At 44.5% G+C, this 22,279-nt stretch overlaps 1 protein-coding gene across 1 annotated transcript in view; it reads right to left on the bottom strand.

Moving 5' to 3' along the window:
- Positions 1 to 9,537: 9,537 nt before the first annotated feature.
- LOC127216507 (protein lifeguard 2-like) overlaps positions 9,538 to 22,279 on the bottom strand; it is a 33,652-nt gene continuing 20,910 nt past the window's right edge. Inside the window, exons 8-10 of the mRNA XM_051177215.1 lie at positions 21,884 to 21,973; positions 19,422 to 19,469; positions 9,538 to 9,713 (exon numbers count right to left, since the gene is read on the bottom strand). Of these exons, the coding sequence (XP_051033172.1) occupies positions 9,570 to 9,713; positions 19,422 to 19,469; positions 21,884 to 21,973 (282 nt within the window). The 3' untranslated portion in view covers positions 9,538 to 9,569. The remainder of the gene's footprint in view (positions 9,714 to 19,421; positions 19,470 to 21,883; positions 21,974 to 22,279) is intronic.

Genomic DNA, 22,279 nt, shown 5'->3' with positions numbered 1-22,279 from the left:
GCAGTGTTCTGGGCTTTCTTTGTCTCCTAGTCCCTTGTCAGTGGGTGCTTGTGCAAACCCTGCATGATGGCTCATAAGGTTAGAGACAAATGCACACCAGTGAACAGAACCACACAAATATAGTAGCTGGAAGAAACTCATTCTGGACTCCTTGTACGCCTGCTCATCTGCTCTGTTTCAGACTGCTGTGAAACACAGTTCCACATACATTCAGATCTGGAGGCCACATTACACTGGATTGCCCACAGGACCCCACTCACTGGGAACTGTTAGCTTCCCTTCCCTGTCACAGAACATGCTCCAGAAACATCCATTTCAGGAGCTGAGGATTCTGTTAGCGGCATAGACAGGGAGTAATAGCCCAAGAGTGCCAGGTCACACTGTCCCTCATCTGGGAGGGTGGACACCCAGGGGGAAGGGAGGACTCTAGCTGCAGGGAGGAATCAAGTCAGCCCATTCTTGTGTATCCCTTGATTCAGGCCTGCACACTGACAGCTACTCTGGCTGTGGCCTAAGAACAATTTGCACCCTCTCACTGTTTGTCCTGTGGGCAATCCAGTGTACGTGGAACTGTGTTACAGCCCACACCACCAGTTTCACAACTGTCAATGGCATCCCCCACCCCTTCCCGTTCAGGGACCACCACATACAAAAACTTAACAATGACACATTTAAATTGCTCCTCAGCCAGTCCCCAGGGTCCCCCCTCCCTGATACTCCAACACCAGCAGTGAGGACTGGCTGAGTCACAACCAAAGGCATTTTCCCAGCCCAATGCTGCCACCTGTCGGATGTTGCCTCTGAATGCACTAATTTTTAATTTATGTCATTTCTATCCCACCCTCTCAAATTCATGCCTAGAATTATTGTTCTTAAGTACTCGTGCATGCACACTTATGCACACGCAGCCTCTGAGTCCATGTAGTGTTACTTGTAGATGTGCTTAGGGCTATTAGATTGGGCTTCGATCACCTTTTGGGAGCTCATCCCTGGAGAAGGCTGGTCCTCCCTTCCTTGGCAGCCATCTAAGGGTGAAGCCTTATGTGAGTTCCCTTGTCCACATTGGAATGTCAGCTGGAAATATACCCATTTTTGTTGTTTTGTTTTTAATTTTCATGTTCCATGTGTAAGTGTTTTTGCCTGCCTGTATATATGTGCACCACTTGAATGCCCGCTGCCCACAATGCCTGGAAAATCAAGAAACAACAGTCCAACCTTGGCTGTGCCTGCTGCTTTCCTTTTTCCTTAAGTCGTGAATTGTCCGATTAGTTTACAAAATGTATTTGATTAACTGAGGAGCGTGCCCAGGAAGAGAATCATCTCTTCAGCAGCCACAGTGCTCAAGTTGCAGAAAATCAAGCCAACGACCCCATTATAAGACTGGCTGAATACAGCAAAAATTGAAGTCCCCGCCTCAGAGGGTGTCAGTGGTTAAAATAAGACAATAAGGGCATCGGTTGGTAAAGAATGGGACCATGTAACTTGGGATGGGGATGTGGGAGGAGCCCATTGAACCCTCAGATTCTCAGGGATTTATCTCACCTGAGGAAGTAGTCTCTCCACCCTAAGCAGAAGTTGTACCCACAGACCATCCCCCTGAAAGAGTGCCTTTTCCTCCTTTGACCGAGGAAATTAATCCTTCATTGTCTGCTAAACCAGCAGTGACTTTCCCTGATGGAGACGTCAGGCAGGACAATTCTGGTATCCTTCATTGCCCACCGGTAGTTACCTCTAGACCTATAACCAGACTTAAGGCTAAGCAGGCTCCTAGAGGGGAGGTGGAAATGGTTACCCGTTGTGGGGTCTCCCTTTTCCTTGTGGTCCATTGGCCACCAGTCTGAGAAAAGAGGAAACAGGTGCAGCATGCAGGACTTGGCTGGATGTGAGTACGATAGACATAACCTTCTGGGAGTCAGCTTTAGTGAGACAGCTCAACTTTATTCCAGAAGGAGGGGACTACATAGGATGATGACATCACCTACTAGGTGCTCATAGTATGCTTTATTTGCATTTGGCAGTATGGGCCCATCTACAGATGGGGAACATAACACCTAATTAGCATATGGGCAGCAATGGGCGAGAGCATTTGCAGGGAACTGTGTCAAAGGTCACACTTAACGATAGTTAGGCATCCAAGCTCAGGGAAGGCTCCCAAGTAAGGTTGGGAAGAAAGTGAGATGTCCCTGCTTCAGGGAGAGAGTCCTCCATTTTGTGGCAAGCTGGTAGAACTGTCCGGGTGGGCATGGTGGGCTGCAACCTTAAGAAGCAGGGTCTCCCAACTGTCTGTGAGGAGGTGTGCTATACAACAAAAGAGTTTAGTGAGTTTGCTAATTCATTCAAGCAGAATTCTGGGGAAGGAGCGTGAGGAGGTTGGTGAGGAAGAATGGTGGAAGGAACATAAAACCAGACCAGGCTGAGTTTATTGATATGGGTCCAATGAGTAGAGATTCTAGGAGTACTCTGGAGGCTCTCACAGTTTAAAAGGGTGTCAAACGTCTGTTTAGATGGTTGGAGCATTTGTTAAAAGATATCTACTGAGAACAGTGGGAGGTGCATGACATCCTTTGGCTTAGTGTTGAAAGAATGTGAAGGCTCAGGGAAACTACAGTGATAGAGCAAGTGCTGTGTAAAACCTAATCCTCCACAGTGCAGAACCAGAAGATGTGCCCTTAACTAATACTATGATGGTAAAAAATGGTACCAGCACATTTGAGAGCTTTGATGCTGCCCCTTCCCTTATGCCAGACCTAGAGTTGGAGACACTGCTGCCCAGTTGCATGAATTCACTGCAATAGGTTTAGTTGGCCCCAACGTAGCCAAAGGCATTGCAGTTACTGTTAATGGGCAGCGTAGACAAAGCGATTTTCATACTGGCCTAGCCCAGTAGTTTTCAACCTTCCTAAAGCTTCAACCCTTTAATACATACAGTTCCGGGTACAGCATGTGGGCAGACCCACCGGGAGGTAGATAGAGGAGCAGTGTCTCAGTCCTAAGACCATCAGAAAAGTGTCTTTTCCAATGGTGTTAGGCTATTCTGTGAAAGGTCCATTCAGCCCCCAAAGGATCACGACCCTCAGGTGGAGAACCGCTGGCCTAACCTGACAGGCAGCACAGGTAAAGTGATTTTTATGGTGGCATGACTTGTACTTGGTACTGGCTAACCATGGTATTTCCAAGCATGGGGGGGGGAGCCTACTGCATTTTTGTTTGACCAGTACAAGCAGAAAAATTATAAAATAAAAAAAGGCTACACTGAGTCAAGGCAAAAGGGAATCTCAGCTCGTGAACCAACTTCTAGTTGAGCCAGTTTGCAGAGCCAGAACCCCTTGAATGAAGGGATGGTCAGATTCCCCTAAGGAAGTACCTTGATAAGAATAACAGGATTTTACAGTTAGCTGTCCTCCAGAGGGACCTATGGCCTTTTACAAGGTTAACTGTAGACTGGGGGAAGGAAACAATCAGACTTTCTGGGGTCTGTTGGACAGTTTCTGAAGTGACACTGATTCCAGGAGACCCAAAGAAACATGTGGCCTCCAGTTAAAGTCTGGCACTTATGGAGGTCAGGTGATTAATGGAGATTTGACTGAAGGCCAACTCACAGGAGGTCCACTGGGCCCCCAAACTCACCCTGTGGTTATTTTCCCAGTCTCAGAATGCATAATTGGGATAGATAAACTTAGAAGTTGGCATGATTCTCACATTGGTTCCCTGACCTGTGGGGTGAGGGCTATTATAGTCGGAACCACTATTGTGGTATGGAAGCCTTTAGAGTTGCCCCTGCCAAGGAAAATAAAGAAGGAACTAAATACAGCATTGCATCCCTGGAGATATTGCAAAAATGAGTGCCACCACCAAGGACTTGAAAAATGCAAGTGTGCTGGTTCTCACAACTCAGTTTAACTCTCCTATCTGGTCAGTGCAGAAAACAGATGGGTCATGGAGAATGACTGTCAACAACTCAGTCTCAAGTAGTGACTCCAATTACAGCTGCTGTACCAGATGTGGTGTTAATTTAGCAAATTAACACATCTTGTATGTAGTATGCAGCTATTGATCTGGCAGATGCCTTTTTCTCAATAACTACCCATCAGGACCACCAGAAACAATTTGCTTTCAGTTGGCAAGACTATCAGTATACTTTTACAGTTTTACCTCAAGGATATATCAATGCCAGCTCTGTGTCAAAATTTATCTCAAAGGAGTCTTACTTACTTTCTCTTCCATAAAAATACCACATTGACACACCATATTAACATTGTGATGTTTGGACCAAGTGAGCAGGAGGTAGCATCCTCTTTGTACTTGTTGGTGACACATGTGCTTCAGAGGATGGGAAATAAATCTGACCAAAATTCAAGGGCCTCCATCTCAATGAAGTTCTTAGGAGTCCAGGGGTGCGGCATGCAGAGAGATTCCTTCCAAGGTGAAGGATAACTTACTGCCCCTGGCCCCTCCCAGCACCAAGAAATAAAAGCTCAGTGTTTAATGGAACCGTTGGACTCTGGAGACAACACATTCCCCACTTGGGTGTGTCACTCTGGCCCATGCACCAGGTGACTGAGAAAGCTGCTAACTTCAAGCGGGACCTGGAACAAGACAAAGCTCTTCAACGGGTCCAGGATGCCGTGTAGGCTAACCTACTGTAGGAAACCATGGAGTTGGCTTTGCCTAGCTACCTTGAGAAGCATGCATTATATGTTTTTCAGGTTAAAACCTATGGCTCCTGGGACATGTGTGCCTTTCAGTTCCTGAGAAACTAAGGCACTCCCTCAGGAAGTAAAGTGTTGAGGCCACTTTGTGTTTCTCTGTATGTTCCTTTAGAAGTTAAGGAACCATGGAGGCTTGATTTAAAAAAAAAAAAATGGTCTTAAGACATTAATAGCTTGCCAATTTTGTATCCTGGCAACTACAACTGTATTGATCCTGGCAATGCCACTATATTCTGTTTCTGATAAGGGTATACAAAGTCTAACTTCTCAGTTAAAAAAAAAAAATGGTCACAGCCTTAGTCTTGCTGTGGCCCCTCCATCCAGAGCCTGAGATCTAATTCCTTGACCAGCCGTAGGGTAACAATGGTCCAGTAAGTAACACTTTACAGTGTAACAATGGTCCAGTAAGTAACACCTTACAGTGTATCACTTGGACCATATGGTCCAGTAGACCTGGTGGTATCTGAGATATCAGTGGCAGATAGACGTGCTGTTTGGAGCCTTTTTCAGGCCTCTACAGGTGACTACAGAAGAGACCTTTGGGATTTGGAGCATCATCTACAGACAACTATGCTCCCTTTGAGACACAGTTTTTGGCCTGCTACTATGAGGCCTGAGTGGAAACTGAATATCTGACAATGGGCTACTAAGTTACCATGTGACCTGAGCTGTCCATCATGAGCTGGGTGTTATTTGACCCACTGAACCATAAAGTAGGATGTGCATAGCTGCAGTCTATTTTCAAGTGGAAAGTATATATACATGATTGGACCTGAAGATATCATGAAGGCACAAACTAGCCACATAAAGAAGTTGCCCAAATGCCTATGGTTTCTGCTCCCATTGCAATGCCATCTGCTGCCAAGCATGCACCTATAGCTTCATGGGATGAGCCCTGGATAAGTTGACTGAGGAAGAGAAGACTGGAGTCTAGTTTGCTGACGGTTCTGCAATGTGATGCAGGCACCACCCAGCAGCGGGGGCTGCAGCATTACAACCCCTTTCTGGAACAACCCTGAAAGACACCAGAGGAGGGAAACCTTCACATTGTGCAGAACTCTGGCAAGGACACATGGTCTAGGAAAAATGGCCAGATGTGTGATTGTTCACTAACTCATGAGCTGTTAGCTGGATGGCATGATTAGAAGCATGAAAGATATCTGGGGAAGAAGTATGTGGAGAGAGCTCTCCAGATAGGCAAAGGAAGATTCTTGTGTCCCATGTAAACATTCATCAAAAGGTGACTTCAGCTGAGGAAGAGTCCAGTAATCAAGTAGATGGGATGTCCTGTTCTGTAAACAGTCAGCCTCATTCCTGTCATTGCCCAGTGGACCATGAACAAAGTGGCCATGGTGGCAGAGATAGAGACTATGCATGGGCCTGACAACACGGACCTCTTCCACTCACCAAGACTTACCTAGCTACGGCTGCTTCTTGAGTGCCAGATCTGCTGATAGCAGAGACCAACAGTAAGGCCCGGGTATGGCACCACTTCCTGCAGTGACGAGCCAGTGACTGCATAGGTTGCCTTCCTCTGTTAAAAAGGACACCACTTTCTCCATACTGAAGAAGATACTTATTCTGGTTGTGGATTTGCCTTTCCTTCAGGCAAGTTTCTGCCAAAATGAACATCTGTGGACTTACAGAATTCTTTATCCACCATCGTGGTATTCCACACAGTATTGCTTCTGACCAAGGACCTCACTTCACAGCCAGAATAGTACAAGAGTGGCCCACGATCATGGAATCCACTGGTCTTACTATGTTCTCTGAAGAAGCTGGCCAGGTAGATAAAATGGCCTTTTGAAGACACAGTTCCAGCACCAATTAGATGGCAGCAGCATGAATGACTAGGGCAGGGTTTTCCAGAAGGCTTTGAATCAATGTCCAATGTATTGTATGCCCCACACACACACGGGTCTAGGAATGAAGGAGTGAAAAAGAGAATAGTTCACTCACTCTTACCCCTAGTGACTGCAAAAAAAAAAAAAAAAAAAAATTACTTCTTGTTCCTGTGATACTTAAGTTCTCCTGGACGACACACTGTGGTTCCAGAGCAAGAGGTGCTCCCTGCCAGGAGACAACAAATGTTCTATTGAACTGGAAACTCAGACATTCCCCTGGGAACTCTGGATTTCAGATACCCTTGAGCCAACAGGTAAAGGAAGGAATAAAGGTTAGGAGGGATGATCCAGATTAACACGGGGAGATCAGACTGTTTCTCTACACTTAGAGGTAATATCCTTTAGGATTTTGTGTGGACTGCAGATCCTATCCTTTAGGATTTTGTGTGGACTGCAGATCCTATCCTTTAGGATTTTGTGTGGAGTGCAGAGCCTATCCTTTAGGATTTTGTGTGGAGTGCAGATCCTATCCTTTAGGATTTTGTGTGGAGTGCAGATCCTATCCTTTAGGGTGTCTCTTGGTGCCACCATGTCCTGTGATTAAAGTTAAGGGGAAACTACAAGCAGGATGGCAAAGGGCACAGACCCTCAGGAATGAAGGTCACTCCTCCAGGAAAAGAGCCAAGGCCAGCTAAAGTGATTGCTGAGGGTGGAGAAAACGCTGAAGGGGTAGTAAAGGAAGGTAGTTAGAAATATTGGTTAAGGTCACATGACCAGTCGCAGACACAGGATTATAATTAGCATAAATGTATCTGTTGTATTTTGTTAAGAATGTGTTTTTGTAGATATTTGTGTTTTCTTTCTTCAATTTCTTTATCATGCGATATAACATCAATTAAGAGAATGGCAGTGGTTAAGTTTTGAGATCCCAAAAGAATTTTTTTCCCCTCAAGGGACATTAACACCTATTCTAAATTTTATGTTTGTGGTTGTAGTTATATCATGTTAGGCATAATTTTGACCTGGTTAAATATATAATGCATTTGCAGTTATACATGAGTTAGTTATAGCACGTTAGGTACAGTTATAACCTGATTATTGTTTTCATTTGGAAATTAAGCATGACATAAGGAGGTACATTTGTGTGTCAAGTTGACAAGGGGTGGGCTTGTGATTTCTCTCCTCGGTTGTTAACTTGACTTCATCTGGAATTAACTAAAACCCAAATGGCTGGCCTCACCTGTAAGGGATTATTTTCTGAATTAAATCATTTGGAGTGAAAAGACCCACTTTTTTAAATTTAATTTAGAAACAATGTTATTTTACATATCAATCCCAGTCCCCTCTCCCATCCTCCCATAACCCCCACTGATCCCACCCCACCCCCAACTACTCCCCAGGGAGGGTGAAGCCAAGAAGACCCACTTTTATTTATTTTTTATTACTTTTTTTCTTATTTTACATATCGATCCCAGTTCCCTCTCCCTCCCATGCCCCCTGACGCCACCCCATCCCATGTCCCATTCCCCAACCACTCCACAGGGAGGGTGATGCCTTCTAGAAGGGATCATCAAAATCTGTGAAGTCATTTGGGGTAGGGCCTAGGCCCTCCCTCAGGGAGACCCACTTTTAATCCAGATCTTTTGAGGTGGGAAGATCTACCTTTAATTAGGCCAATCTAGGCCATTCCTTCTGCTGACAGCCTATGTAAAGGAGCAGGCACTCTTTACCTGCTCGCTTTCACGGGCAAGTCCTCCCCTTGCTGACACCAGAGCCTACTTCTTTGGGATCCTGGCATATACTGAAGACCACCTGAGACATCAAGCCTTGTGGAATGAACTACCACTAGGTTCTTTGACTTTCTCTTGGGAGACAGCCATTATTAGACTTGCTGGACCACAGTCTGTAAGTTTTCCAGATAGATAAATATATAGATAGTATCTTAATTAGAATTATTATTGCTGTGAAGAGATACCATGACCATGGCAACTCTTATAAAGAAAACATTTAATTGGGGTGACTCACAGTTTCAGAGGTTTAATCCATTATCATCATGACGGGGAGCATGGCAGTGCGCAAGTAGATGTGGTGCTGAAGCTGAGAGTGCTACATCTTATAGGTAACAGGAAGTAAACTGATAGTCACACTGAGGGAAGCTTGAGCAAAAGAGACCTCAAAGCCCACCCCATGGATGGATGGATAGATGGTTGGATGAATGGATGGATGGGTGGGTGGGTGAGCCGGGTGGGCAGACAGATGGATGGATTCATCCTATAACTTCTGTTCCTAGAGAACCCTGAGTATTACAGTGGATATAGAACCTCAGTTTTCAAGCTGGAAACATTGCAGAGATTGGTTTCATAAAAATATATTCATACTACCTAACTGTACACAAACACTGCTATATATTTTATGACAATTTAAAAAGACGTTTTAAGACATTATGAGGCCAATTGGCCCAAATACTCAGAAGAGGTGGCATGTAGCCACCACTCTGCCCTGAGCCTCTCAGCTCCCTACCTCATGGAATTCTCTCCAGTCTGGCTGTGGAAAGTGGGGTAAAAGGCAGAATATTTTGGTTTGTCCTACTGTTAAAGAAAAAAAAATCACATGCTAAAATATCGCCATAGAATACCCAAATGAAGAGAAAGGAAGTATTTGGGTTTCCTACAATTAGCTTTATTTAATTGAAGTATTTACAGCTTTAAATTGCACCTAGAAAACTTCAACAAAACAGTGGGGGCCTATGATTAGGATACTCATTTTTCTGAATTTATAGGTACCCATATGAATGAAAAAGTTTGCCATACAGCAAGGGAAATAAAAAATAGCAGCAACAGCTACCATCTACTGAATTATTTACTTCTTTTGACATAAATAAATAAACAAATAAATACTAAGTAAGTAACTATGCAAAGGGCCTATGAGTGGTCACTGTTGTGTGTCTGGGCCTGGACACTCCCAGACAGGCACCCCGCCTCTCCTCTTCTCGGCATGAGCCAGCCTTGGCCATTGGCTATCGTACAGTCAGGTTCAAGATGAACACGAAGATGTTGAGGATGTCCACATAGATGTTCAGAGCGGCAAAGATGTACTCTTCAGGGTCTACCTCATAATGGTAGTGCCCCCCAATCATCATCTGCACGTCCATCACCAGATACTTGAAGACAAGGAAGAATCGTCTGTTTAGATTGTGTGTATCTGCCAAGCAAGTGTCCTGAATCGTGTGGGGAATGTAATTTTTTCAAGGAAAATGTAGAGGCTGGGGGTATAGCGGAGTTGGTAGCATACTTGTACGGCATGCATAAAGCCCGGGATTCTGACCCCCATACCACACAAACTTGACTTGGTAGTGCATGCCTGCAATTCCAGCACTCTGGAGGTAGAGACAGGAGTGTCAGAAGTTCAAGGTCATCATCAACTACACAAGTTTGAGGCTAGCCTGGGCTACATGAAACCCTATACCAAAAAATAGGGGAGGGAGTGAAGAAGGGAGGAGAAATGAAGAAGTAGGAAGATGTTGCAAGTGAGTGTGACTGAATACACCATTAGAGCTTTAGCCATTGATGAAGTCACCCTAGTTTGCACTCTTGACAACAAATACCTCATCTCCTGAAGTCCACAGTACCACATATGTATATTTCCTTTGGGGCTTTTTGTCAATGATGTGACCAGATGGACAAGGTGGACACATCACTACAAGGTAACCTGTATCTGTGGACTTCCCCACACCTTGCTAGACCAAACCAAAGATGCTTCCCAGACTCAGAGTAAGGACTGTGTTTTTTTTTTAACCCCACCCCAAGGACTGTATTGGATGATAGCAAACTTTGCCATTTGGGGCAGTATCTGTATGCCTGGAACAGAAAGTGGGGAAGGAGATACTCCCATGTGACTGACTGCACATGTCAGCTCAGCTGCAATAAGTAGAACTATGGAGTCCTGAACATTGGCATGAAAAAAAGTCAGTGCCCTCCGTCAACCTCAAGCCTGGTGCAAAGTGAAGATCTAGGAGGAGCACGACAGGAAGGAAAGAACTGGATGAACCTCCTGGATGCAGACTAAACTCAGAGTCCAATGCCATGAACACACCAACACTGGCATGACATATAAATATTGGAATGTTTGAAACTTTTTTTAAAATGACATATTTTAGAATGGTATTCACTTTGTGAATCCTGTCCCCAAGAAATCCAGACACCTTGGTTGTTCCCAGGCAGGCTTCAAACAGGTCAGAACAGAAGGAAGAACAAGATGGAGGTTACGGTGGAACATTGCACAGATGCACAGCAGGTGATCCCTCATAGGTGGAATAGGCAGCACTGAACCTAACCTACAGGGAAGGGAGTCCAACATGAGCTGGGGATGCCTCACCTGGCTTGCTGAGTCCCTCCTCCAAGTCTCATTCCAGCATCCATGAAAGGAAAACAGAACTCTGCCCCAAGCAAACTAGAACATTTGCTTACACAAAAGGCCTCAGTATCTGAGCATCCTTCTATCACTCCAGAGCCCTGACTAAGGAACAAGGACATTTCTTTTCCTCCAAAAGATCCCTAAATTAATCTTAGTATTCCTCATAAGAGAGATAATGACTCAACCATTTCACAACATGACCAGGTGATTAGAAAAGTTCCAAGAGCAGGTAGGAAAATGGAAGAGGAAGATGAACAAGGATCCAGTTGTACTTTGTCCCCTCCAAGGGGACAAAGGCTCAGGGTACCATCTAAGACACAGCCAACCCCTAGCCAGGATTCTAACACACAAGAGCATTTGGAAGTGTGGTCACACCAAATCACAGACAAGTGCACACAGATGTTCATAGACCCCCCACACACACACACACAGTGTCCTCCCCTACTTTTGTGGGAAATGAACTGTGCCTAAAACAGACCTGAGGCAGACCTATACAGGCTGAGCTCACAGGAGAAAGGGAAGACAGGCACAAATCAGTTCGTGAATAACGAAATACACACATTAATCTAATGCATTGCTTTTTCATGACTTTTAAAAACCAATGGCACAAAAAAAAAAAAAAAAAAAAAAAAAAAAAAAAAAAAAAACAGAAAGGACAACTCCAGCAGAAGCTGTCTGCTTCACTGGAGACAATGCTGGTCCTAAAGTGCCCGGGTAAGGCACTGCCTGCCATCTGCTAACACTCCTTAAAGCCAATCCAACAGCCCCCAACTGCATCCCTTACCCTGGGCTCTGTATTCTGGCCCACAATACCATCAAAAGATTTCTGCTTTATCAGAGGCCACACCATACTAGGAACCCCAGAGTCCAAGCAAGTACCCAGAACTCCAGAGGCCACACAGGTACTTGGAACTCTAGAGGCAACTTTGGCACCCAAAACACCAGAATCCACATGGGTCACAAAAACCTCAGTGGAGACACACTTCTGGACCTGAAGAGTCACTGGTCACAAGAGACCCGGTACACTCAGTCCAGAAGACCAAAGAGGAAACAGAAACTAACGGAAAGGTAAAAACATCTAACAACGATAAACTCAGAAATCAGTACCTAAACCTATAGTTACCCCAAATCCAGATGACTAGAGGTCAGCATAAGAACCTAATCAACAACAGACAGGGCAATATGGCACCCAGCTATCCTACTACAGTAAGCCATAGATAGTCTAACATGGCAGAAGCAAGAAAATAACCTTAAATCCAACCTTTTGAAGGAGATAAAGGCCCTTAAAGAGGACATGAATAAATCCCTTAAAGAAATCCAGGAAAATACAAATAAACACATGAATGGAAATGAATAAAACAGTTCAAGACCTGAAAATGGAAATAGAAGCAATAAAGAAAACACAAACTGATGAACTCCTAGAGATGAAAAATCTAGGTAAGTGAACAGGAACTAAAGATGCAAGCATCAACAACAGAGTACAAGAGCAGAAGAGAGAATCTCAGGTGTAGAAGATACATATGTCTTAGTTAGGGTGTCTAATGCTGCAATGAAACACCATGACCAAAAAGCAAGTTGGGGAGAAGAGTTTATTTGGCTTACACTTCCCATATTGTTGCTCATTATTGAAGGAAGTCAGGACAGGAACTCAAACAAGACAAGATCCTGGAGGCAGGAGCTGATGCAGAGGCCATTGAAAGAGATGCTGGTAAATATACAAGAACCTTACAGAACACCAAATAGAAAAGTCCCCTACCCCTGACATAATAAGCAAAACACTAAATGTACAGAACAAAGAAAGACTATTAAAAGTTGCAAGGGGTAAAGACCAAGTAAAGGCAGACCTATTAGAATTACACCTGACTTCTCAACATAGAAAGTCTAAAAGCCAGAAGGGCCTGGACGGATATGTTTCAGACTCTAGGAGACCACAGATGCCATCCCAGACTACTATACCCAGCAAAACTATCAAATCATCATAGATGGAGAAAACAAGATATTCCATGACAAAAGCAATTTAAACAATATCTATCCATAAATTTAGCCCTACAGAAAATACTAGAATGAAAACTCCAACCCAAGGAAGTTAACTATGCTCAAGAAAACACAGGAAGTAAATAATTTCATACCAACAAAACCAAAGGAAGGGAAGAGTAAGCACATGAATGTGTACATGCACACAAGTACTCATGCACGTGCGCACGCACACACAAACACACACACACACACAGAAAGAAGTACTACCACCACCACCAAAATAACAGGAATTCACAACCATTGGCATTAACATCTCTCAATATAAATTGACTCAATTCCCCAATAAAAAGACATGGGCTAACATAATGGATTAAAAAACAGGATCCATCCTTCTGCTGCATACAAGAAACACCTCAACATCACAGATAGACATTACCTCAGGGTAAAGGATTGGTTCCAAGCAAATGGATCCAAGAAGCAAGCTGATATAACTATTCTAATATCTAACAGAATAGACTTACAACCAAAATGAATCAAAAGAGATGGTGTCTCTATTCTGAACATTTATGCCCCAAGTGCAAGGACAACCACATTCGTTAAAAAAAATACTAAAGCTTAAACCACATATCAACCCCCATTAATAGTGGGAGACTTTAACACCCTTCTCACAAATGGACAGTTTGTCCAGACAGAAACTAAACAGAGAAATAATGGAATTAACAGGCATTGTGACTCAAATGGACCTAACAGATATGTACAGAACATTTCTCCTAAACCAGAAAAATACACCTCTCAGCACCTCATGGAACCTTCTCACATACTCAGTTACAAAGTAAGTCTCAACAGATACAAAAAACTGAAATAACCCCTATATCCTATCAGACCATCATAGATTAAAGCTAGATTTTATATTTTTGGTTGATGAGCCTAGCCTTTAATGGCTGAGCCTACAATCCACAACCACAGAGAATCTTGGAAACAAGGAGGACCCTAAGAGAGACATACATGTTCCCCCGAGAAGGGGAAAGGGACAAGATAACCCTGAACAAATTGGGAGCATGGGGGGAGTTGGGGAGGAAGGTAGGAGAAAGAGGAATAGAGGAGAGGAGAGAAGAACATAAGGGATCAGGAAGATGGAATTGGGAGAAGACTAGAGGAGAGCAAGAAAAGAGATACCACAATAGAGGGAGCCATTATAGATTTAAGGAGATATCTGGCACTAAGGAACTGTCCAGAGATCTACAAGGATGACCCCAACCAACAATATAAGCAATAGTGGAGAGGCTGCCTTAAATGCCCTTCCCTGATAATGAGATTGACGACTACCTTATATGCCATCCTAGAGCCTTCATTTAGTAGCTGATAGAAGCAGAAGCAGACACCCACAGCTAAACACTACCCGAACTCCTGGAATCCAGTTACAGAGAGGGAGGAGTGATGAGCAAAAGGGTCAAGACCATGCTGGGGAAACCCACAGAAACAGCTGACTTAAACAAGTGAAAGTTCACAGACCCCAGTCTGACAGCTGGGGAACCAGCACAGGACCAAACCAGGCCCCCTGAAGGCAGGTGTCAGTTAGGAGGTCTGGGCAGCCTATGGGGCCTCTGACAGTGGAACCAGTATTTATCCCTAGTGCACAAATGGACTTTGGGAGTCCATTCCCTATCGAGGGATTCTCTCTCAGCCTAGATACATGGGGGAGGGCCTATGCCCTTCCCCAAATGATGAGTCAGACTGTGATGGTCCCTCATGGGAAGTCTCACCCTCCCTGGGCAGTGGATGTGGGATGTGATGAGGGGTGGGAGGGGGGCATGGAAGGAGAGGAGGCAGAGGAAACTGGGATTGGTAAAATAAAATTGTTTTTAATTTAAATAAAAATTTATTTTTTAAAAAAAAGGCTAGATTTTAACAACAGAAAGACTACAAACACATGGAAACTGAAAAACTCTCTACTAAATCACCACTAGGTCAAGGAAGAAATAAAGAAATTAAAGAGTTTCTAGAATTCAGTGAAAATGAATGCACAACAGACTCAAACTTATGGGACACAGTGCCAGCGGTGCTAAGAGGAAGTTCCCAGCAGTAAGTGCCTTCATTAAAAAAAAAAAAACACACACACACAGAGATCTCACTCTCTCACACTAGCTACTTAACAGCACACCTGAAAGCTCTAAAACAAAGGAAGTAAGCACACCCAAGTGGACCAAAGACCTCAACATAAAACAAGATTCACTGAATCTGGTAAAAGAGAAAGTGGGAAATAATCTCAAACACATCGGCCCAGGAGACACTTTCCTGAACAGAACACCAATGCAAAGGTGCTAATGATCAACGACTAATAAATGGGACCTTGTGGAAATGAAAAGCTTCTGTAAGGCAAAACGACACCATCAAAAGGACAAAATGACAGCCTACAGAATGGGGAAAGATTTGTATCAACGCCACATTGGATAGATATCTAATATCCGAAATATATAAAGAGCTCAAAAAATTAGAAATCACAAAAACAAATAATCCAATTTAAAAAGGGAGTACAAATATAAACAGAGAATTCTCAACAGAGGAAACTCAAATGGCCAAGAATAACTTTAAAAAAATGTTCAGCATCCTTAGCCATCAGGGAAATGCAAATCAAAACTACTCTGAGATTCCATCTTACACCTATCAGAATGGCTAAGATCAAAAACACAAGTGACGGCTCATGCTGGAGAGGACTGAAGTAAGGGGACACTCCTCCATTGCTGGTGGGAGTGCAAACTTGTACAGCCACTTTGGAAATCAATGTGGCAGTTTCTCAGTACATCAGGAATCAGTCTTCCTCATAACCCACTCCTGGTCATATAACCAATGGATGCTCCACCGTACCACAAGGACACTTGCTCAACTGTGTTCATAGCGGCTTGATTTGTAATGGCCAGCAACTGGAAACAACCCGGGTGTCGCATGGTACATTGACACATGGAGTGTTACTCCGCTCTTTAAAATAACAGCATCATGAAATTTCCTGGCAAATGGATGGACCTGGAAAATATCATCCTGAGTGAGGGTAACAGACACAGAAAGACAAGCATGGTATGTACTCACTCTTAAGTGGCTACCAGATGTAAAGCAAAACCAGAGAAGCTAAGTAAAGAGGGCTCAAGGGGGCGACATATGAGTCTCACTGCAAAGGGATCTGATGGGCTCTTCTCACAGCACACATGCACAGGATGTACAAACAGACAAAACACATGCACATAAAATTAAAACAACAACCACAATAGAATAGACAGCCCAGGTGGATGGGGGAGGAGAGAAGGGTTTGGTTGGGGTGGGGTGGGGTGGGGATGGGAACAGAAGGGATCAGTAGGGGGAGGATGGAGGGAGAGAATACTGGGGGAGGCAACTGAAATTGGCTGCAGGGGGAGGGGATGAGCTAGAAACTGAGAGCAATGGAAACTTCCAGGAATCTGTGAGGGTGACCCTAGCTAAGACTCCTAGCAATGAGGGATATGGAGCATGATCTGGCCGTCTCCTGTAACGAGGCAAGACCTCCAGTGGAGGGAATGGGACCCTAACCCAGCCACAAAACCATCGACCTACAATTTGTCCTGCCTACAAGATGTGCTGGGGTCAAGGTCACACAAATTGTGCCAGTGATCAACTAATGACTGGTCCAGCTTGAGACCCACACCATGAGAGGGAACCCACCCCTGACACTGCCTGGAGGGCCAGGATCCAGAGGCTGGGTAGCCCAGAGACCTAGGATAAAACCAAAACAAACAAACAAAAAAAAAAAAAAAGATTCTTAATGATATTCTGCTATTCTCATAGATATGCGCCTAGCCCAATTGTCATCAGAGAGACTTCACCCAGCAACTGATGGAAACAGATGCAGAATCAGAGCCAAACATTAGGCCGAGCCCAGGGAACCCTGCAGAAGAGGAAGGTAGACTGTGGGAGCCAGCGGGGTCAAGGACACCACAAGAAAACTCACCGAATACACTAACCTGGGCTCATAGGGGCTCACAGAGACTGAACTGCCAACCAGGCAGCCTGTGTGGGACTGACATAGGCACTGCATATTGTAAAGTTGTGTAGGTTAGCCTTCTTTTGAGAGTCCTAACAGCGGAAGCAGGGGCTGTCTCTAACTGTGTTACCTGCTCTTGGGACCCTTTACTCCTACTGGCTAGCCTCATCCAGCCTCGATAGGGGACTGGTGTCACTGCAACTTGATCTACCGTGGCTGGTCGAGAGATCCATGGGGTGGGGTGGGTGCCTGACCCTTTCTGAAGAGAAAGGAAGAAAAGTGCGTGGGGATGGGGGTGGTGAGAGGAACTGGGAGGAGAGGAGGGAAGGGAAGCTGCAGAATGTAAGAAAGGACACTTTCTTTCTGCGGTTAGGCAGTGGTGATGCCGGTAATCCCGGCACTCTAGAGGCAGAGGCCGGCAAATCTCTGTGAGTCCAAGGTCAGCCTGATCTACAAAGTGAGTTTCAGGATGGGCTGCAAACCTACAGAGAAATCCTGTCTCAAAAAAACCAAAAACAGCTCACTCAAAAAAAAAAAAAAAAAAAAAAAAAAAAGCTTCATGATACTACATGGAAATTAGTCTTTCAATTTCTCAATATGTTCACAAAGTTTTTATAATAATTTTTTTCTTGCCCACGAGGCAAGATACTTGCTACTTGCAGCGCTCAGGCAGAGAAGGGGAGAAGGGAGATGCTGAGCTTGAGGTCGACCTGGTCTGCATATCAAGTTTCATGCTAGCCAATGCTACGCAGTAAGACATGTCTTTGCATTTTCTTCCTCAAAGGCTGAGAAGCCAAAGCATGAGAACATAGAATCAAATCCTCACTGTCCGTGTTTAAAAAAAACAAAAACAACTCACAGCCGCACATAGGCCTATAACCCCAGAGCTGTTGAGGGCAGAGAGAGGAGAATTACTGGGGGCTCTGGCCACAGGCCTAGGTCCAAGTTCAGTGAGAGAGAGAACCTGTCTCAAAGGAAGGTGGCAGGGAGTAATAGTGCAGGACACCTCATGTCCTTCTCAAGCTCCACACATGCATTCCAACACACACACACACACACACACACTTTTTTTTTTTCTATAAGAAATCCAATAAGGAAATTTGAAACCCTGACAAGTCTATGTCAGTAGGGGAAGCCTCGACAGACATATGAGAGGTTTTGAGTTTCATACACAGTGCCACACACACCATTTTTTTTAATGCTATAAGAAGTATTGATAAGAGCATAATAAGGAAAAACATAGGCCTAATTAAGAATGTATTTGGCATAGCTCTACTAATACTTAGAGACTATTATTGTCAAGTAAAAGGCTAAGGCAAAATATTTGACACAGTGTGACTGCCCCAGTGTAGGGGGTCATGCTGGGATGTGTAAAGGCACCCCAGCAGGGCTCTTAGAATCTGCTCTCAGGGTTAACCTCTGAGCAATGGGAGAAGGGCGAGTTTTGCTCTTCCTTTTGCATTCCACTGGGTTGTTTGAATTTTAAAATATCCACATGTATTACTTTTAAAATCTTAATCACTGTAAAACTGGGACTGCAAAAGATGGGACTAAACAGAAAGAAATGGATTCCCAGAGGCATCAGCAGCGGCCTCTGCCAGCTTTCTCCAGAGCTCCTGGTAGAGAGAAATGAGAGGCTGGTCAGAGCAAATGAAGCCACTCCTTGTGACAGTAGGCATTGAGGCTTCTACACAATCCTTTCTCTTGTCAAATACTAACTTTTTGAAGGAAGGTGATATTTTCCTGTTTTTGTTATTACACTGCTGTGGAAATTACACTGTGATTGTTTCAATAAAGAAACTGACTGACCGAAAGTTGGACAGGAAAAGATTAGGTAGGGAAACCAGGCTAAAGACACTGGGAAGAAGAAGAGCAGGAAGTCAGAGGAGTCACCAGCAAGACGCGGAGAAGAGACTGGGGTACAAGATGAAAGAGGGTAACACCATATGGCAGGATGTAGAGTAATAGAAATGGGTTAATTTAGTTGTAAGAGTTAGTTAGTGACAAGCCTGAGCTATTGGCCGAGCATTTAAAATAGTAAGTCTCTGAATAGTTATTTGGGAATGTAAACTCTGTCTACGTTGCACACTCAGGGTCCTGTGCTAGGAAAGCAGTCTGCCCTTGAGGTACAGCCCCAGCCAGGGAATGTGATGCTTTCATGGATTAGAAAGGTCTCTCAGTGGCCTCACTCTCTCTGAGGAGGGGATGAGGGGTGAAATGTGGAGATGGTAGGGGGAATGGGAGGACAGGAGGGAGAGGAAACCGGGATTGGTATGGAAAATAAGATTGTTTTTCATTTTTAAAAAGTAAATAATAAAAAAGATTAATTAAAAAAGAAAAGAAAGGCCTCCCAGCTCTGCTCAGTGAGTTATTGGAGTGTTTCTAGTGAATGGCTGACTCCACTGGCCAGCACAAGGCCTGTGAGCATGTACATCATGGTCTTCGGCACAGAGGGAAAACAAGACTTACCAAGGAGAAGACCAGTGTTCCAAGCGCTGCATACACCATATGTACCCACTGCACAGAAAGAAAGCATCATAGCTCAACAAGATCCCAAGAGTTTAGGAAGTGCTTCCCATGAGTCACCGCCCTCAGATAAGGACCCATTATGAGGACAGTCAAGCCCGGGGGTGGGAGGGTGGGGTAGGGGGGGAGTTAGCCTCTTTTTTAGTAATCACCAGCATCCACCACTCTATTCCAGTAAGCACTCAAAGTGCACGCTGATCTTTCAGATCACCAAGTGAGTACTTCAAATTCCATGGGGGGGGGGTGGGGGGGTGGGGGGGTGGGGGGTGGGGGTGGGGGAAAGGACAATGCATTAGGCAAGGTCCACTTTCCCTCCCATCTACATAACCCTTCTAGACAATGTGCCTTCCCTCAGGCTGTGACCTGAGTGGATCTGGAAACATAATGATCACACTCTCGCTAGGTGGAGAGCATAAGGAAAGAGAGCAGAAACCACTACAAGCAGTGGATCTCATCTATTTTTTAGATGAGCTCTGCAGGGACCTGCCATTAGGCACAGACATGTCAATCTGTCAACAGGCAATTCTTGACCTTTATAGGCTAAATAGAGGTGGCTAGTTGCCCCAGACCCATACATGAAGGTGGGATTGCTGGTGCTAGAGACTTAGATCTTTTTCAGACCCATGAAATTCCCAGGAATTTTGCCTAAGCCAATCTGACTGGTATTTTCCCTGATCAGATAATATGAGACATAGCTGAACACCCAGGCTTTGGCTTACATGGGAAGAGGATAAAGTAATACACAACACCGGAGAAAAATATAGCATGAACTCTTAAGGAGAACGCTGGTCCTGAGGAGATTTGGTAGGACTCCCCATAAGAAGTTCTTGGTAACGAGGGGAGACAGTGAATTATAGCACAATCTGGGGGAACACATTAGCTTCAGAGTGCCAACACGGGAGCTTGTGGGTCACCTGGAATCCAGGGGAATCAGAGCTGCCTATGTCAAATGCATGGACTTAGGACAAGAACCTTATGCTGACATGTGTGGAAGAATGTAGGTTGGAGATGCTTTTGAGAGTGGGGGTGAGCTCTGTCTATCTTGGAGGAGACATAGACTCCATGTGTTAGGAAACTGTAAAGACCTATGGAACTCACTGAGTGACTGCAGAGCTGCAGTTTTAATACACACCTTTGTGCCAGGTGGGGTGGAGAACACTTGCAGTCCTAGCACTTAGCAGGCAGAAAAAGGGTCATCTCCACAAGTTCAAGGCCAACCTGGTCTTGAGTTACATGCCAGCCAGGGTTACACAGTGTGAATGTCTCAAAAAAACAAAAAAGTAAGAAAAGCAATAAAAATAAAAAACTCGAAGTACATGTTTGTGATGTCAGAGTTTGTCTGCAAAAGATAGATACCACCTCCCTGGTGATAACAAACATTCATATTCATCAATCCAAATAAGCCCAGGCAGAACTTCTAGACACAGGTCTAGAGGTATGCAAAAAGTTCACTTGCTTCCAAAGAAATGCTTTGATTCAGCATTTGAACAAGTTGGCCTGGGAACATTGGTCAGACAGTTCCAGGTCCCAGGCAGGGTCATCATGGGGCATATCATATAGAGCTTTCTCCTTTTCTGCTCCAAAGGCAGACCATGCACAAAGCATGGAGACATGGACACTGCCTAAAAGTCACACAAACCTGACCTCCATGTGACCTCTGCTCCTCCATCTCTAGGGACCCTGAATGGATTAAAGTCCTCTGAGCCTATTTTCTCATCTAAAAAATCGACAAGGAATGTTGCCAGAGTTGAATGTGAAGAAGCTCAGTGAAAAATATTTACAGCTCTATGTGTGACACTCAGGAAGAAGTCAATGACTCTATGTTAAAGAGAGCGCTGGGTGGACACTAAGCCACCTTCTGTGGGTACCACCGGGGCCTTTGGCTGCAAGAGCCTTTCTCCCACATCTGCTTCAACAGTAGTACCTGTGTGATCTGTGTGCAGGAGAATGCATTGTCTACCACAGAGGACAGGGTCCCCCCCAAGACCCTGTTGGGGAAGGACAAGTACTATCTCAAGTGGGGGATCAATATTCATACACTAGATTCCTATCTACAGTACTTCTCTACCGAGTCCTGTGTGTGAAACTAAAGTGGACCCAGATTCACATTCAGATAACAGGACAGAAGTGTAATATACCTTGCTCAGCTGCTGGCCTGTGCAAACACTGCAGCATGTCTTTGATCTCATTTTTTCTAAAAGCTGGAGATGTAGTTCAGAGGCGGAGTGCTTGCCTAACGTGCTCAAGGCCTGCCTTGACCTCAACCCCCATCACCACAGATATTAATAAAAGTATAATAATAAGTCTTTGCATACCTAGCCCCAATACCATGTCTGCTTCTCAGAGGACTTGTGCTGACACAGCCAGCACTTCCCTCATCTTGAGTTCTCTTCAAGGTCACTTACATATGATTGTATGATGACTGCGATAATCCCGTAGATCGTTAACACAGCCAGGAAAACAAACAACACTCCATTTAGCAAGGTAAAATCCCACTGCGGAAACATAAATAGCACTTGTAACTCTGTTATCATCCAGACAGGATTGCAGATGTGTTTAGGTACATTTTCTACCCCATGCACAAGTTGTCCTGGCCATCTCTTAGGCTGGGAATGAATGCCTTAGCCCCAAGCCCTAAAAATTGTCACCTAAATGATAAAACTGTCACAGCCCCTGGGATTTGCTTCAGGGGGGAGGAGGAAATAGTGGGAGTTAAAATAAAATAATGAGAGCCAGGAGTTGATCATTTTTAAACTGGGTGAAGGGTACATGAGAATTTCATTGTATTTATTCTACTTTTC

The sequence above is a fragment of the Phodopus roborovskii genome, unplaced genomic scaffold, assembly GCF_943737965.1.
Source record: "Phodopus roborovskii unplaced genomic scaffold, PHOROB, whole genome shotgun sequence".
Lineage (NCBI taxonomy): Eukaryota > Metazoa > Chordata > Mammalia > Rodentia > Cricetidae > Phodopus > Phodopus roborovskii.
This window is presented reverse-complemented; position numbering and strand designations above follow the sequence as displayed.